A 15945-nucleotide genomic window follows, 5' to 3' on the forward strand; every position below is an offset into this window, starting at 1 on the left:
CTCAATGCTGCCATATTGGTCACTCACATTTGGTACATTGCCCTTCTCTTCACCCAAATCAATATTCATTTCTATCTATCTAACAGTGTTCTTCCCACTCTCCCCTCACTATCCAGTTCTTGAGCTTGCCTCTAATCTGAACTTCACTGTTTCTAAACCATGGTGAGGCATCTGCCCAGTTGTCCACTGCTTTGTGGTGGTTTTTCTCTGGTGAGTGTTATTTACCTGTTCCCCTCCTTTTGGATTTTGCTATCCTGGCAGTTCAAACCCACCAGCCATTCCTTGGAAGGAAGATTGGGCAATCTACTTCCATAGTGATACTGCCTTGGAAACTCAAGGAGGGGTCACTATGAGTCGGATCTGACTCAATGGCAGTGAGTTTGTTTGTTTTTTGTTTTTTTTTCAAATCTCTGTATGTAGACCTGTGCTGGTATCTTTTGAATTACTCCTGTTTGAGTAGGATCAGCTTTCTTAGAGTAGTAGGAAATTCATGTGGAGTCAGTGCCATAGTCTTTCTCCTCCCTGGCCAATTGTCTAATATAAGGCTATTCAAGGACAAACCCTCTTTTTCAACCTTACAGAGACTACTTCCTGTAAATGTGGGTTGTCTATTTCTTAGGCCCATACCATGTTAGGGAAGTACATGCTGCCACCCCGTGCCCCCTGTTCCTGCTGTTGCAGCAGGAGATGCTGCTTTTGCCTGCCAGAATGTGCCCCTACCTAGAAGAAGTGAACTTTGGTGGACCTTCCTGAAATCTGCAACTGGGACCATCTTTTCAGTTTCTTCCTGACTCATTGGACACACTTCTGCCTGCTTTGTAGTTCAGCGGCTTAGAAGCCCAGTGCTCTCTAATCTACTCTGCTGCCTTAAAGGAGCTCTGGTGGCATAGTGAGTGCCTAAGGCATTTGACTGCTAACCAGAAGGCTGGTGGTTCAAACCAACCAGCCACTCCTTTGAAGGAAGGTTGGGCAATCTACTTCCATAGTGATACCGTCTTGCAAACCCAAGGAGGGGACACTATGAGTTGGATCTGACTCAATGGCAGTGAGTTTGGTTGGTTTATGCTGCCTGAATAAATCACCACCACCACCACCACCGCCACACACACACACACACACACACACTGCCATCAAGTCTATTCTGACTCATAGAGACCCCCATTGGGTTTCCAAGGCTATAAATCTTTATGGAACTAGATTGCCTTGTCTTCCTCCCACAGAGCAGCTAATAAATTTGAACTGCTGACCTTCTAGGTCCTGAGTTTATTCTTTGTGACAGGTGCTGTAGGAAGTCCTAGGAGGTGTAAGACAAAGTCCTTTGGTCAGCTTACTTCCTGAGATGAGAAAGAGACATGGAGACAGAGCTGTACATGGTAGCATTTGCTACCTGACCAGTGAGCAGTGTAAATGAGTTATGCTCATGGAGGTTAGAAGTGGGAGAGCATGAACACCAGCTGCCCTGGGAGCTCTCAGGGAGGAGGGCAGTCCCCAGGAGGAGGGAAGTTTTAGGCAGGAAGGGAAAGGCATACTAAACATCAGACCACTGTCTTCTCTTTGTTCTTCAGGGGGACCATGTGTGGCTGGACCTTCCCTCTGTCAAGGAGACCACTGTGGCCATCGGGGGAATCATCAAACAAACAGAATCAGGCAAAATTTTGGTAGAGGATGACGAGGGGAAGGTCAGTGACACTGGGCTTTACTGCAAGACTCTGCCCTCTCAGTTCTCTATCTGCCCCCTCCAGAAAGATCATCCCCCCTTCTCTGTGCTGTTCTCAACACCAAGGGTTCCAAAACCCTATAGAGACCTTTGTGACAGGACAGAATCACATTGGGGGATTCATGCCATGATGAACAAACACTTCCTGTCTTTCTGGGGACTTGTTTCTACATGAAGAGGCTAGGGGCTAGATGACAGTCATGAAAAATAGTACAACAGAGGGGAAAGGGAGAAGGGAAGCAAGAAAGGGGCTGTTATAGACAGAAGTGAATTCAAAGGCCTCACTTTGCAAAGTAAGGAGTGAGAGCTGGAGGACAAGAAAGACAGAAGGGAAAGATGTGTGAGAAAACCCATAGAGGGGCCAGTAAGAGTGTACAGAAGAAGAGGCCTAAGTCTTCTGATGCTGAGCAAAGCAGAACAGATTTGGGGTGTGGGGTGGGGAGGTGGAGGGGTACTAGGTATCCAGTTTGTCCTTGAAGGCTCTTTCACTTGAGGGTGGGGGAGGGTCAGCAAGTGAGATAGAGATGGCAGAGAGGTAAGGCTAGGCATGCAGGGTGGAGTCTTGCCAGTCAACCCTGATGGGCTTGACTCCTCAGCAGCCCCCTTTGCCATGCTGAGCACTACAGTGTGGGGCACATTGATACTTGCTTTCCAAGGAGAAGATTCTGGACTAGTCTGTGTACTTCATAGTATGGAAGTTACCTGTTTGAAAAATTAATAATACTATCTCTGTTTGTCAGACCTCTGGTAGTGTAATGCCTAAGGCACTTGACTGCTAACCAGAAGGCTAGCTGTTCAAACCTACCAGCCACTCCTCAGAAGGAAGGTTGGGTAATCTACTTCCATAGTGATACTGCCTTGGAAACGCAAGGAGGGGTCGCAATGAGTCAAGTCCGACTTGATGGCAAATACCAACATCTCTGTTTGTATGATGCTGTCCAGTTTTAAAATGCTTTTTACTTGCACACTCTGATTTCCACAGCCTTTGGAGCTCCAGCTTCAAACCAACCCCTGATCCCATCATAGCCTAATCTAAGCAACAAGGTCTTCTGACCTTGGCCTAAAGTTCACCCCTAGCCCCAGCTGCCCAATTGCCCCTGGCTCTAGACACATGCTGACCCCAGCCACAGATTTCCCTTGATCTTAACCACAGACTGACTGGCCAGAGTCTGGCCACCTGCTCCCAGGCCAGGTGATCTGGAATGCTATACATCATCTTGCTGTTGAGAACTTGGATGAGAGAGTGTAGTAATTTGGCCCTGCAGAGGCAACCCCTCCAAGTCTGTGCTCTGGTGCCCTCTGTTACAGGAACACTGGATTTGTGTAGAGGACCTTGGAAGCCTCAGCCCCATGCACCCCAACTTGGCCCATGGTGTGGATGACATGATCCACCTGGGGGACCTGAATGAGGCAGGCATGGTGCACAATCTCCTCATCCGGTACCAGCAGCACAAGATCTATGTGAGTCTGAAACTGCTTCACACTCTTTCCCCCCTCCCTCTGGAAGCACAAGTTCTTTGGCACTGCTAGTAGAAGCAGGCTCCAGAGGTCCTGTCACTGTCCTCAACTTCCTCATGTCCATGTAAGCCCCACCTGAATGGGGCTGTGTCCACATATGCTGACATCCACGCACCTGGTTCATCCATGCACCTGGTTCAGTCATGTTCTTCATCCCCCCTTGTTTATCTCTACTTCCATCTGAGTGATGCAGGGTGATATGAACCTCCTTGGAGGATGGAGGAAACCAGTGTGCCGGGGGCAGTGCAGTGTCTGCATGCAGTAGGTGCTCAATTAGTCATAACTCATACTCAGAGAGGAAGTCTGAGCAGACCCCAGAGGCCAGTGGGGTGGGTACAGTCTTCTGCCGGCCCCCTTCCAAGGCATGTTGCTAAAACAGGGTCACCAGAGAAGAGACAGACCCCTGCCCGCCTATGAAATGAGTCCAGTGAAGACCAGCCAGTATGTTCATTGAGGGTCATGACCACAGATAAGGAGGGTATGTGGGTAGACTGGGGTCTTTCTTCCAAAACCCCGCAATGAACGGGCAGTTTCCCTACCCTGTTACAGTATAGATTTCCCGATGAGCACTGTGTCTCAACACTGGTGCCAGCTTCTTCACAATGTGCTCAGGTAGTGGAGGGAGCACAGTGCCAGTGGTCCCCAGGGCTGTGGCTCTAAGCAGCTCCACAGCTAAGTGCTGAGTGTGTGCACTACAGGGCCTGCATGGAAGGAGAGCTAGATTAGGTAGAACCAGAGCTCTCTTGGTTCTGGCTGGCTGTTCTGGACAGCTCAGAGACTCTGAGAGTAAGCTAGGAGCCACTGGACAGAGGAGAGGGTGGTGGTGGTGGGGGAAATGAGACAGCGTAAGAGCAGGGCCCAAAACAGTGAGTCTGCTTTGGCTAATTGTAGGCCAGAGCTGCTGGACCTGATAACAGCAATAAGAGGAATTTATTATTGTACTTTATGCTTTCTAAAAGAGTTCTGGTGGCATAGTGCCTAAGGCATTTGACTGCTAACCAGAAGGCTGGTGGTTCAAACCCACCAGCCACGCCTCAGGAGGAAGACTGGGCAATCTACTTCTGTAGAGATACCACCTTGGAAACCCAAGAATGGGTCAACTATAAGTTGGGACCGACTTGACTACAGTAAGGTTTTTTTTTTTTTTTTTTTTTTTTTTTTTTTTTCGGTATTCTTTCCAAAGTTTGTGTGATACATTTTTTCATTTGGTCCTCTTGAAACCAGAGCAATTAGCCTCTCCATTCTTAAAAACAAAAAAACAAAAAAAAAAAAAAACAAGAATGGGTAATGATGTGACTTGTGAAGTTGTGAAGGCGGTTGTCTCTGTCTCACCCCTAGAGGGGCATCTAGGCCTAGAGGGCTCTAGAGAAGCAAGCAGAGATGGTACTGGGGCCCCAGGTGGACTTGTTTCAACAAGGACAACTACTAGTAACTGGCCTTCATGGGGCCATTTGAGCAGTAACCAAAAACTAATCATTTGGTTGTGTAAGACAAGGCATGGTGCTAAATGTTTGACAGAGAAAGTCTCAATCTCCTGTGAATGTGCCCACTGGGAACTCCCCTTTCAGCTGACACCCACAGCCTCCCCAAAGAAGAGTCTGAGCAGCTGAGTGCCTTGCTCAAGGTCCCAATGTACACGGAGGTGGTCCCTTGCCCAGAATCAGATGGCACCTCCCCACCAGAGTCCTTGCCCCTAGTGATCAAAGGAGGGTTGTCTGAAGGCATGCCCAGGGGAGATCACTGATATCTGCTCCCTCCACAGACATACACAGGCTCCATCCTGGTGGCTGTGAACCCATTCCAGGTGCTGCCCCTCTACACTCAGGAGCAGGTGCAGCTATATTATAACTACCATGTGGGCAAGCTGCCACCTCATGTGTTTGCCATCGCCAACAACTGCTACTACAACATGAAGAGGAACAAGAAGGACCAGTGCTGCATCATCAGGTGGGAAAGAAGATGTGCCCAGGCACTGTTCATAGGCATCTCATAAATGTTCACAAACACCCCCTTGCCCTAAGCCTCTCACTACCAGCATGTCTGCAACACTGGTGTGTTTTAGTACTCAGAGTGTCTGATGGTGCAATTAATGTGCTCAGCTGCTAATCAAAAGTTTGGAGGTTTGAGTCCACCCAGAGGCACCTCAGAAGAAAGTCCTAGAGATCTACTTCTAAAAAATCAGCCATTAAAAACTCCTCGGAACACAGTTCTACTCTGACACTCATATGTTTATCGTAACTTGGAGTAAGCTAGATGGCAACTGGTTTTCACTGTTTTTATTCAATGCAAGCATCCCAGCAGAGGCACATAAGCATGTTTGGACTTGTCTCTGGGTCCTACTATCTCCCCTTGAGAGTCCCTTTCCCCCTAGGTTTCTTTCTTTCTGTACCTGGTATTTTATTACATTACCATGGCCTGGACCTCACCCAGTCTTCAATAAGTATTTATTGAGAAAACAAAGGAAGGATGCAGGGACCCAGGGTAGCCATCTGGGGATGCAGAGATCAAACAAATAAAGTCTTACCACAAAAGAGTCTCTGGTAAGCTTCAGGTGACAAAAAGGGCAGCAGTGGCTCTGGGTGACTGGGCCCAGAAGAGATGTGTCCCCACCTGTCTAGGTCCTGACTCTCCTCTACAAACTGCCTCCTTCCTAATCTGACCAGGAGTTAAAACTAGGTAAGAATATGGGTGTTGATGATGCAAGCGTTAAATAGTGCAGAAATCCCCTGGGGGCATTTTCAAGGTGCAGTTTCTAATCCAGCATATCTGGGTGGGGCCTGAGACTGTGTTTTTAATCCTGTAATGCTGCTGGTCTGTGGGCCACATTTTTGAGCCTACATTGTAATGATTGAAAATTTTCCATAATAAAAAGCAGTGTATAAAAAAAGTAATGTTTTAAGTCTTAATGATAATAGTAATAACTATCAATCTGAAGGCATGCTGTGTGCCAGACATAGTATGTTTTTTTAAACTTAATTAAACTCCCTGGGTAATTGAAAAAACAACTGGTTTGAATTCTACCAATTTTCTTTACTTAACAGTAGCTAGTCTCTGTGTAGACTTGGCTTTAATGGCTGCATGATGTTATCTGACTATATAACATAATTTGTTACCCCATTGAGGTAACTTGCAACTTTCCATAATTATAATGATAAATAATGCTTTAAGGAGCAGAATGCTTTGTGAGAAAGCTTTTTCTGAATTTAGTAATATTTCATTAGGCTAAGAAGTCTTGGTGGCACATTGGTTAAAGTGCTCGGCTGCTATACAGAAGGCCAGTGGTTGGAACCCACCAGCCATTCTGCAGGAGAAATGTGTGGCAGTCTTTTTCCTTAAAGATTTACAGCACTGGAAACCCTATGGGGCAGTTCTATTCTGTCCTATAGGGTCTCCATGCATCAGAATCTACTTGAGAGCAGTAGTTTAGTTGGTTTGGGTCCTTATGCTAAAAAAACCTCAAATCAAACCCACTGCCATTGAGATGATTTCAACTGATAGTAACTCCTACAGGATTTCCAAGGATGTAAATCTTTATGGAAGCAGACTGTCTCATCTTTCTCCTACACAGAGCCTGGTGGGTTTGAACCGTACTGACTTTTGTGGTTAGCAGCTGAATTCTTTAACCACTACACCACCAGAGCTTCTTCCTCAGGCCAAAAGGCAGGAATAATTCTTAAGGTATCACATCTATTGGTTCCTAAAGGGACTGTTTCAATTCTCATGTAGAAACAGTGGGTTGTGGAGAGAAGTCACAGTTATTGCAGACCCTGTCTGTTCAATCTGTGCACTGAGTTGTACTGTGTTGGTCCTCTGCTGGCAGCCCTAGCATGGCCAAGACCTGGTAGTATCTGTGGGAACCTGTAGCCTGGCAGGGAAGAAAAGACAGCACACCAATAACTAACACAGAGTAGATAGCTAGGGAACATAGAGTGGATTTCCACAGAGGGGAAGGGCTTCCTGGTTCAGACTGACCAGAGGGGGCCTGTGGTACAACTGAATGGTGCTGAGTGGTGCTGGTGAAAGTCTTTCTGTTAACTTACATTCATCTTTGCAGTGGTGAGTCTGGGGCAGGGAAGACAGAGACCACCAAGCTCATCCTGCAGTTCCTGGCCACTGTCAGTGGCCAGCATTCGTGGATTGAGCAGCAGGTCCTTGAGGCCAACCCCATCCTGGAAGGTAAGGGACACCTTCAAAACTTCTGCATTGGAACCTTCCTTCCAGGAGATGCCCATGGAGAAGGGAGATGAAGTGTTTTGCAGAGTAGAACAGAAATCTCCAGTGATTCCTCAGGATTCTCCAGGGCCCGAAAGATGAAGAGGGGTGGCTGGATACCTGAGGGAGCTCCCAGACAGCACGGAATGGAAAGACTGATGACTCTGCAAGAGTTCCTCTAAAAGGGAGGAACACAGAGGGAAATAAGTATGCCTTTTGCAGAGGGCTCTGGGATCAAATAAATTTGGAAATGTGAGGTGTTTCAGTTTGAGTACTGAGAGTTAGGATAGCAAGAGATTTATTGAAGGGTAACTCATGCAGGAGATAAAGGGGGAGAAAGCAAGAATGGGCAGGAAAAGCTTTCAATAGGGATGCAGATGGGACAGTTAAGAAAGGAAAGGATGCAGGGTTGGCCAGAGAGAGGCAGTCTTGTCTAACCCAATGGAAAGCAGAGGAACAAAAACTGACCATGAGAAGAGTCCTGCCTTAGGCTGATATGACCAGGCTTGATCCCTCTGCCTCTATGCTCAGGAATTGTCCTAGTGACCCAGAAGAGTGTGACTTTGGCCCCAGGGCTGTCAGCCAACAGCACTCCTGTGGTTCCATCTTCTTCTTCTTTTTTTTTTTTTTTTTTTTTTAACTTTTTATTGTGATTTGGGTGAAAGTTTACGGAGCAAGTTAGTTTTTCATTCAACAAACAATTCATATAGATTTTGTTTCATGGCACTGATTGCAATCCCCACAATGTAACAGCTCTCTTCCCACTTCCTCTCTGTGGTTACCTTTTCCCTGTGTCTTTGTCTCCTATGCATTCCTGCCTTCTGAGCTTTCTCCCTGCACAAATGCTGCCTTATGGTCTCCCCGTGCTTGATTGTTCTGAGGAGTGCACTTCCCTGGTGTAATTGTTCACTTTGTAAGCCTTTCTATTTATTGTTTGCCTGAAGGTTAAGACATAGGAGTGAGTTCAATTACAGGCCTGAAAGATGGCTGGGAGCTATAGTCTCAGGGGTTTTACCAGCCTTTATTAGACCAGTAACCTGATCCTTTTTGTTGTTGTTGTTTTTCCCCTTTTAAATGATTTTAAGTTTTGTTCCACATTTTTCTTACACTCTATCCAGGATCTCCAATTTTTATCCCTGTGTGAAAGGTAGGCAATGGTAGCTGGGCACCATCTAGTTCTTCTGGTATCAAGGTCTTATAGACTGAAGTTCCCATGGCCCACTAGTCCCTTGGACTACTTGTTTCCATGCGTCTTTGATTTTCTTCACTCTTCTTTGCTCTGGGCAAGGACAGACCAATACCTACATCTTAGATGGCCACTCCCAAACTTTTAAGACCCCAGTTCCTTCTCACCCAAGTAGGATATCGAACAATGTTTTTGTGTTCTGTGTTATGCCAGTTAAGCTTGATGTCCTCTGCAACCATGGTCCTGAGCTTATAGACCTAGTAACTCACTCCCTTGAGGAGTTTTATTGTGGCTGAGAAGTTATCATAACTTCCCCACCTGTTAGCTCTATTATAATATGAACATTTTTATAACATTATATATATATATATATATATATAGCCTGCCAAACCTATATATAGTCATGGGCATAGTCCTTTTAACCTACCCATAACTGATCATCTTGCCTGTCTACCTATATATCCACCTGTAGATTAATGTTTCTTCTGACTGATCATGTGGTATTATGTATGCAATAGTATTTACCTTTGTTGTCTGTACCTCTTGTATACCTCTCTGTGTCTTCCTTTTCCTTAGTAATATTGTACTGGACACCCTTTTTTGGTATATTGCCTTTCCCTTCTTCCAAATCAAAATGTATCTCTTACCTAGCTAGCAATTTTGCTGCTCTGCCTTCCAATCCCTGATACTTAAAACAAACAAACAAACAAACAAATTTCCTTTCATGTGTAAACCTTTCTTTGACTTTTTATAATAGTGGACTAATACAATATTTGTTCTTCTATGATTAACTTATTTCACTCAGCATAATGTCCTACAAGTTCATCAATGTTATGAGGTGTTTTGCAGACTATTCATCATTCTTTATGTTGCATAGTATTCCATTGTGTGTATGTACCATAGTTTGGTTATCCAGTTATCCGTTGATGGGCACTTAGGTTGTTTCCATCTCTTTGCTATTGTGAATAATGCTGCAAATGAACATGGGTGTGCATATAACTATTCATGTCCTGGCTTTCTCTTCTTTAGGCAATGACTGTGTTGTTTCATTTCCTAGTAGTGAGATTGCTGGATCAAATGATATTTCTATTTTCAACTTTTTAAAGAAGCACATAATACTTTTTTCCACAGTGGTTGTACATTTTACCATCCCACCAGCAGTGTAGGAGAGTTCTAATTTCTCCATACCTTTGCCAGCATTTGTTGTTTTTTGTCTTGTTGAACTTTAACATTATTGCTGGAATGAGATAATATCTCATTGTATTTTGATTTACATTTCTCTAGTGGCTAATGATCATGAGCATTTCTTCATGTGATTGTTGGCCACCTGAGTATCTTCTTTGGTGAAGTGTCTGTTCATGTCCTCTGCCCATTTTTTAATTGTACTTTTGTCTTTTTGATGCTGAGGTGCTGAAGTTTTATATAAACTTTAGTGATAAGTCCCTTTTTGGATATGTCATTGTCAAATAATTTTTTCCAGTCTATAGATTTTCTTTTTACTCTTTTGGAGATGTCTTTTGATGTGCAGAAGAATTCCTCTTTAGAGGGTCCCAGTCATCTAGTTTATCTTCTGCTGTATGTGCATTTTGGGTTATGCTTGATAGTCTATTTATGCCGTAAATTGTTGTTGTTGTGTTGTTGTTATGTGCCGTAGAGTCAAACCCGACTCATAGCAACCCCTCCTTGGGTTTCCAAGTCAGTATCACTATGGAAGTAGGATTGCCCAACCTTCCTTCCAAGGAGTGGCTGGTGGGTTTGAACCACCAGCCGTCTGGTTAGCAGGCAAGTGTCTTAGCCACTATGCTACCAGAGCTCCCCATGCCATAAATTAGGGTCCCTAAATTTGTCCAATTTTTCTTTGATGAAATTTATAGTTTTATATTGAGGTCTTTGATCCATCTTGAGTTAGTTTTTGGTGTGGTATGAAGTAAAGATCTTGTTTCTACAAATGGTTATACAGTTTTGCCAGCACTGTTTGTTAAAGAGACTATCTTTTCCCCATTTAATGAGTTTTAGCCCTTTGTCAAAACACAACTGTGGATGGATCCATTTCTGGATTCTCAATTCTATTGAGAACGTGTCTATTGTTGTACCAAGCCTTTTTGACTACTGCAGCTATATAGTAGGTTTTGAGAACAGGGTATGTGAGACCTCCTACTTTGTTCTTCATCAGTAGTACTTTGCTTGTCAGAGGATTTCTTTCCTGAAAGGGTGTTGAATTTTGCTAAATGCTATTTCCGTGTTTATTGAAATGATCGTGTGGGTTTTGTTTTTTACCTTATTGATAAGCTATATTACATTAATTAATTTTCAGATATTAAACCAGTCTTGCCTTCCTATGAAAAACCCCAGTTAATGATGTTATTATATAATTCTTTTTATATATCGCTGGGTTCAATTTGCTAGTAACTTGCTGAGATTTTTGTATGTATATTCATAAGTGATAAGGTCCCTGGATGGCACAGTTTATACTCAACCACTAACTAAATGGTTGGAAGTTCAAGTCCACCCAACAGCACCACAGAAGAAAGACCTGATGATCTACTTCCATAAGATGACAGAACACCTGGAGATGCCATGAGTCAGAACTGACTCAATGACAAAGTTTTTTTTTTTTTTTTTTAATACCATCTATTAGAGATATTGTTCTGTAGTTTTCTTATGATGTTTCTGTCTCATTTTGGTCTTGTGGTAATACTTGTCTCATAGAATGAGTTGGGAAGTTTTCCCTCCTTCACTACTTTTTGGAGTATTTTGTGGAGAATTGGTATTTTTCTTTAATGTTTGGTGGAATTCGGCAGTGAATTATCTTGGCCTGCACTTTTCTTTCAGGATAATTTTTAATTATTAATTCAATCTCTTCACTTGTTATAGGTCTATTCAGATTATCTGTTTCTTCTTGAGTCAGTTTGGTAGTTTGTGTCTTCATCGGAATTTGTTCATTTCATCTAAGTTTTCTTGTTATTGACACACAGTTTTCATTGTATTCCTTTACAATCCTTTCTGTTTCTCTAAGGACTGTAGTAATGTTCCATTTCATTTTCAGTTCTACTAATTTGAGTCTTCTCTCTCTCTCTTTTTTTCTTGGTTGATCTAGCTAAAGGTTTGTCAATTTTGTTGTTTTCAAATAATTGTATTTTGGTTTAATTAATTTTTCTCTACTGCTTTTCTAGTCTCTAATTTTATTAATTTCTGCTCTAATCTTTAATATTTCTTGCTGCTTGCTTTAGGTTTAGAGTGGTCTTATTTTCCTAGTTTCTTAAGGTTGAAAGTAGATTATTGATTTTAGAGCTTTGTTTTTTCTCAATTAGGTATTTGTAGCTATAAATTTTCCTTTAAGCACTGCGTCATCTGCATCCCATAAGTTTTGGTATACTGTGTCTTCATTTTCATTCATTTCAAAGTATTTTCTTATTTCTGTTCTGATTTTTTTCTTTGACTCTAAGAAGGTTATTTAGGAATGTGTTGTTTCATTTCCGTGTATTTGTGAGTGTCTCATTCTGCTTTTCTGTTATTGATTTTTAATTTCATTCAACTGTAATCAGAGAATATATTTGTATTATTTCTATTCTTTTAACTTTATTGAGGTTTGTTTTATGGCATAACATATGGTCTAATAATTTCTGTCTTCCACTGCTTTCCTCTTGTATCTTATGCTTCATCTATATTTCTACACTTATAGGCATATACCAAGGGGAGCTCTGGTAGCATAGTGCCTAAGGCATTTGACTGCTAACCAGTAGGCTGGCGGTTCAAACCCACAAGCCACTCCTCGGAAGGAAGATGGGGCAATCTACTTCCATAGTGCTACTGCCTTGGAAACCCCAGGAGGGGTCGCTATGAGTCAGATCTAACTTGACGGCACATAACAACAACAACAACAACAACAGGCTTATATACCATAATTTCTGGCCTCAAAATATTCACCTGCACTTTGCTTTCCTCATGACAAGCCCTTAGCTGCCATAGCTGCCTGCTGAAACCCCACCAAACCTTAAATTCGGGGCTTAGCGGCCACCTCCTTTGAGAAGTCTTTCCAAATGATGTCTCCAAAAGTAAATTTTCTCTGTAGAACAAAATTCAAAATTGCGTATATATGCGTGTGTGTGTGTGTGTGTGTGTATGCATGTATGCATAAAGGGACCAGGTTTGCTGGTCTGATAGAACCTGGTGGAACCCGTGAGACTATGGCCCCTAGCTGCCCATCAGGTCTGGAACTGAACCTAGTCCTGTGGCTTCCAGCCAAACAAAAGACAAGCATATGAGCTGAACGTTTACATTAGGTAGATGCACTCCTTGGAGAAATCAATCATGGGAGAATGGAAGGGATGTGTATGCACAGGGAAACAGTTCAAGGGGCAGGAGTGCATAGAAGGGAAGGGCACAGGGAATAGATAACTATAGGGAGGAAGTAGGAGGGGAGCTGTCGCATTGTGGGAGATTTCAGTCAATGTCATGAGACAAAATGTATGTGAACCGCTGTACAGAAAATGAATCTGCTCTGTAAACTTTCACGCAAATCACAATAAAAATAAAAAAAAAAAAACAAATAAATTTTCTCTTCTTTGTTCACCATGGGCGTTGCCAACTCCCCACCAGCCTTTGGAAATGCCAAGACAGTTCACAATGACAACTCGAGCCGCTTTGGGAAGTACATTGACATCCACTTCAACTCCAGTGGGGTGATAGAGGGTGCACGGATTGAGCAATTTCTCCTGGAGAAGTCCCGAGTCTGCCGGCAGGTGAGGTCTCTGCCTGTGGGAAGGGACTTCCATTTGGCACCATGCTGCTGCTCATGCTGCGCTGTCCAGAGAAACCTTCTTCTGTCTATGGGAGTAGGATTATGGGAGGCTAGGGGAAGGGGGTGCTGACTCTTCCTTTACTCACTCTATATCTTCTCCCTAGCAATCTCCCCAAACTCACACAGGACTTACATTCTCTCACAGACCTCTAGGCCTACCCTGATACAGGACAAGGACTCCTAGAATTGGATAAGATGATCTTTCCCTAGTGTTCCAGGAAAATAAATGATTGAATTTTCTCTACTTTGAAGTTTTTATTCATATAATTTTGTTTCATACTTTAATTTAACATTATTCTTCAACTGTACTAAAACTGTATCTAAGGCTGTACTTGTCCCCAGTTCAGAGAAGAGTGTGTCTGGGTTGTGTTTGAGCTATGGCAGGTTGAACTTTTATTTTATTTATATTAACTATTACATTAATTTGGGGGGGGGGGATCAATTTAGAACAATTTTGCATTCCAGATGCAAATTGCATTTAGTCATTCTGTGGGATGAGAACTGAATGTCAATATCCAGGAATGATGTAGCCAAGAATAGATGGGGAGTAGGCCAGCTTCATGGATGTGCAAGTTGTGTTGTCACACAGTGTCCTACACTCACTTACTTGCTTTAATGCTCTTCTGTTACTGTCCTGAAATTCTTTTTAATTTTGTCTTTTTAATTTTTACTGTGATTTGGGTGAAAAATTCTTATTAGTTTTGAATGAAACTGATTTTTGTTTTACCCACAAATCATGTAGGCAGTCCTGAATGGCAGAGATCCCAAGATGTGGCATCCACAACATGGGAACACAGAGTGAACACAGTCTTGTCAAGGGAGGTTGCTCTTGTATGGTGGCATAGCTTCTAACACACATGTACACACACACACCAGAATGAGGAAGAGAAAGCAACAGAGGGGTTGGGGCTGAGTGTGAGTGTATGGGTGGCACTTTGACACTATGGAAATCTGGAAAAGGAAGCTCACATTTAGTAACTCCTGCTTGGTGCCAAGCTTTTTCCCTGTTGTAGCTCATTTGATCTTCACAATCATGAGAAACAGATGAAGAACCTGTGTCCAGATAAATTAAGTAGCTTCTCTAGGTTCATAGATGTAGAAAGTAGTGGAGTCTTTCTGACTCTGATCTACCCTTTCTAGAAGCTTGCATTCCTTCACAGAGAAGTTGATGTATTCACAGAACTGGTTACTCAAGGGAACAAAAAAACAGAACCAAGGTCATTAAGTCAATTGTGACTCATGGCGACCCCATGTGTTAGAGTAGATGATCTCCATAAGGCTTTCTTGGTTGTGATCTTTATGGAAGCAGATCACCAGGCAGGCCTTTTTTGTGGCTGGGTGGGTTTGAACCACTAACCTTTAGGTGAACAGCGAGTCACAAACCACTTGTGACATCCAGGAACCCCTATAAAGGACAAGAATTTATAAACAGGTTAGAAACAAGCCTTGTCCATGATAAGAGAGAAGCCAAAAATTTGACACTGCTCTACTATAGAATATGAGAGACATTGGTGTTCAGTGGTAGAATTCTTGCCTTCCATGTGAGGGACATGGGTTTTATTCCTAGCCAAGGCACCTTATAAGCAGCCACAACCCATTTGTCAGGGGAGGCTTGCATGTTTCTAGAGCTTCCAAACTAAGACAGACTAGGAAGAAAGACTTGCCAATCTACTTCTAAAAAATCAGCCAATGAAAACCCTATAGATCACAATGGTCTTATAATGTTGTACATGGGGTTGCCAATGACAGCTAACAAAACAAAACAAAACACCACCACCATACTATGGAATGCTGGACAAAGTAAAAAATGATGAGGAGGCCTGTACGTGCTAATGTGGAAAGATTGCCAAGACTCATATTTAGATGGAAAAGAGGAAGTTGCAAAACACTATGTTCAGGATAAGCCCATTTATGTAAAAAGAAAAAGAAAACTATTTAATGCAGTAGTGCCTAAGGCATTTGAATGCTAGCTAGAAGGCTGGCAGTTTAAACCCACTAGCCACTGCTTGGCAGGAAGATTGAGCAATCTACTTCTGTAGAGATACTGCCTCAGAAACCCAAAGAGGGAGCACTATGAGTCAGATCTGACTTGACGGCAGTGAGTTTTAGTTTTTATAGTGGGTATATCAAGTGTTTGGAAAGAAATACAGACCCATCAAATGGTTCCAGGGAGAGGAGGGGAATTTGAGGAAGGGAAAGGCAGAGTGAAGGGAAACTTTTACCTTTTATCACTCTATTCTTTTTTTAAAAAATGCATTTTATTGAAATATAATTTATGTACAGTGAAATAAGTGACATGGGTCAATGCATTTTTTGTTGTTGGAGTGTCTCTCCCCTCCCCTCCCATCCCTGGCAAACAAAAGAGAAAATTTCTCTCCATATATAAACCTTTCCTTGACCCTCCACAACAACAAACTAATACTATATTTGTCCTTCTGTGATTGACTTATTTCACTCAGCATAATGTCCTCCAATTTCATCCATATTATGCAGTGTTTTGCAGACTCTGTA

General features: G+C 42.9%; 1 protein-coding gene across 1 annotated transcript in view; it reads left to right on the top strand.

Annotated features, from left to right (window-relative positions):
• The first annotated feature begins 1420 nt into the window (after positions 1 to 1420).
• Positions 1421 to 15945, top strand: part of MYO7B (myosin VIIB) — a 151072-nt gene continuing 136547 nt past the window's right edge. The window contains exons 1-6 of the mRNA XM_042783052.1: positions 1421 to 1433; positions 1540 to 1679; positions 3026 to 3178; positions 4998 to 5182; positions 7290 to 7411; positions 13233 to 13375. Of these exons, the coding sequence (XP_042638986.1) occupies positions 1421 to 1433; positions 1540 to 1679; positions 3026 to 3178; positions 4998 to 5182; positions 7290 to 7411; positions 13233 to 13375 (756 nt within the window). The remainder of the gene's footprint in view (positions 1434 to 1539; positions 1680 to 3025; positions 3179 to 4997; positions 5183 to 7289; positions 7412 to 13232; positions 13376 to 15945) is intronic.

This window comes from Orycteropus afer, unplaced genomic scaffold (assembly GCF_000298275.1).
Source record: "Orycteropus afer afer isolate SDZICR_OR568_19922 unplaced genomic scaffold, OryAfe1.0 scaffold00612, whole genome shotgun sequence".
Classification (NCBI taxonomy): Eukaryota; Metazoa; Chordata; class Mammalia; order Tubulidentata; family Orycteropodidae; genus Orycteropus; species Orycteropus afer.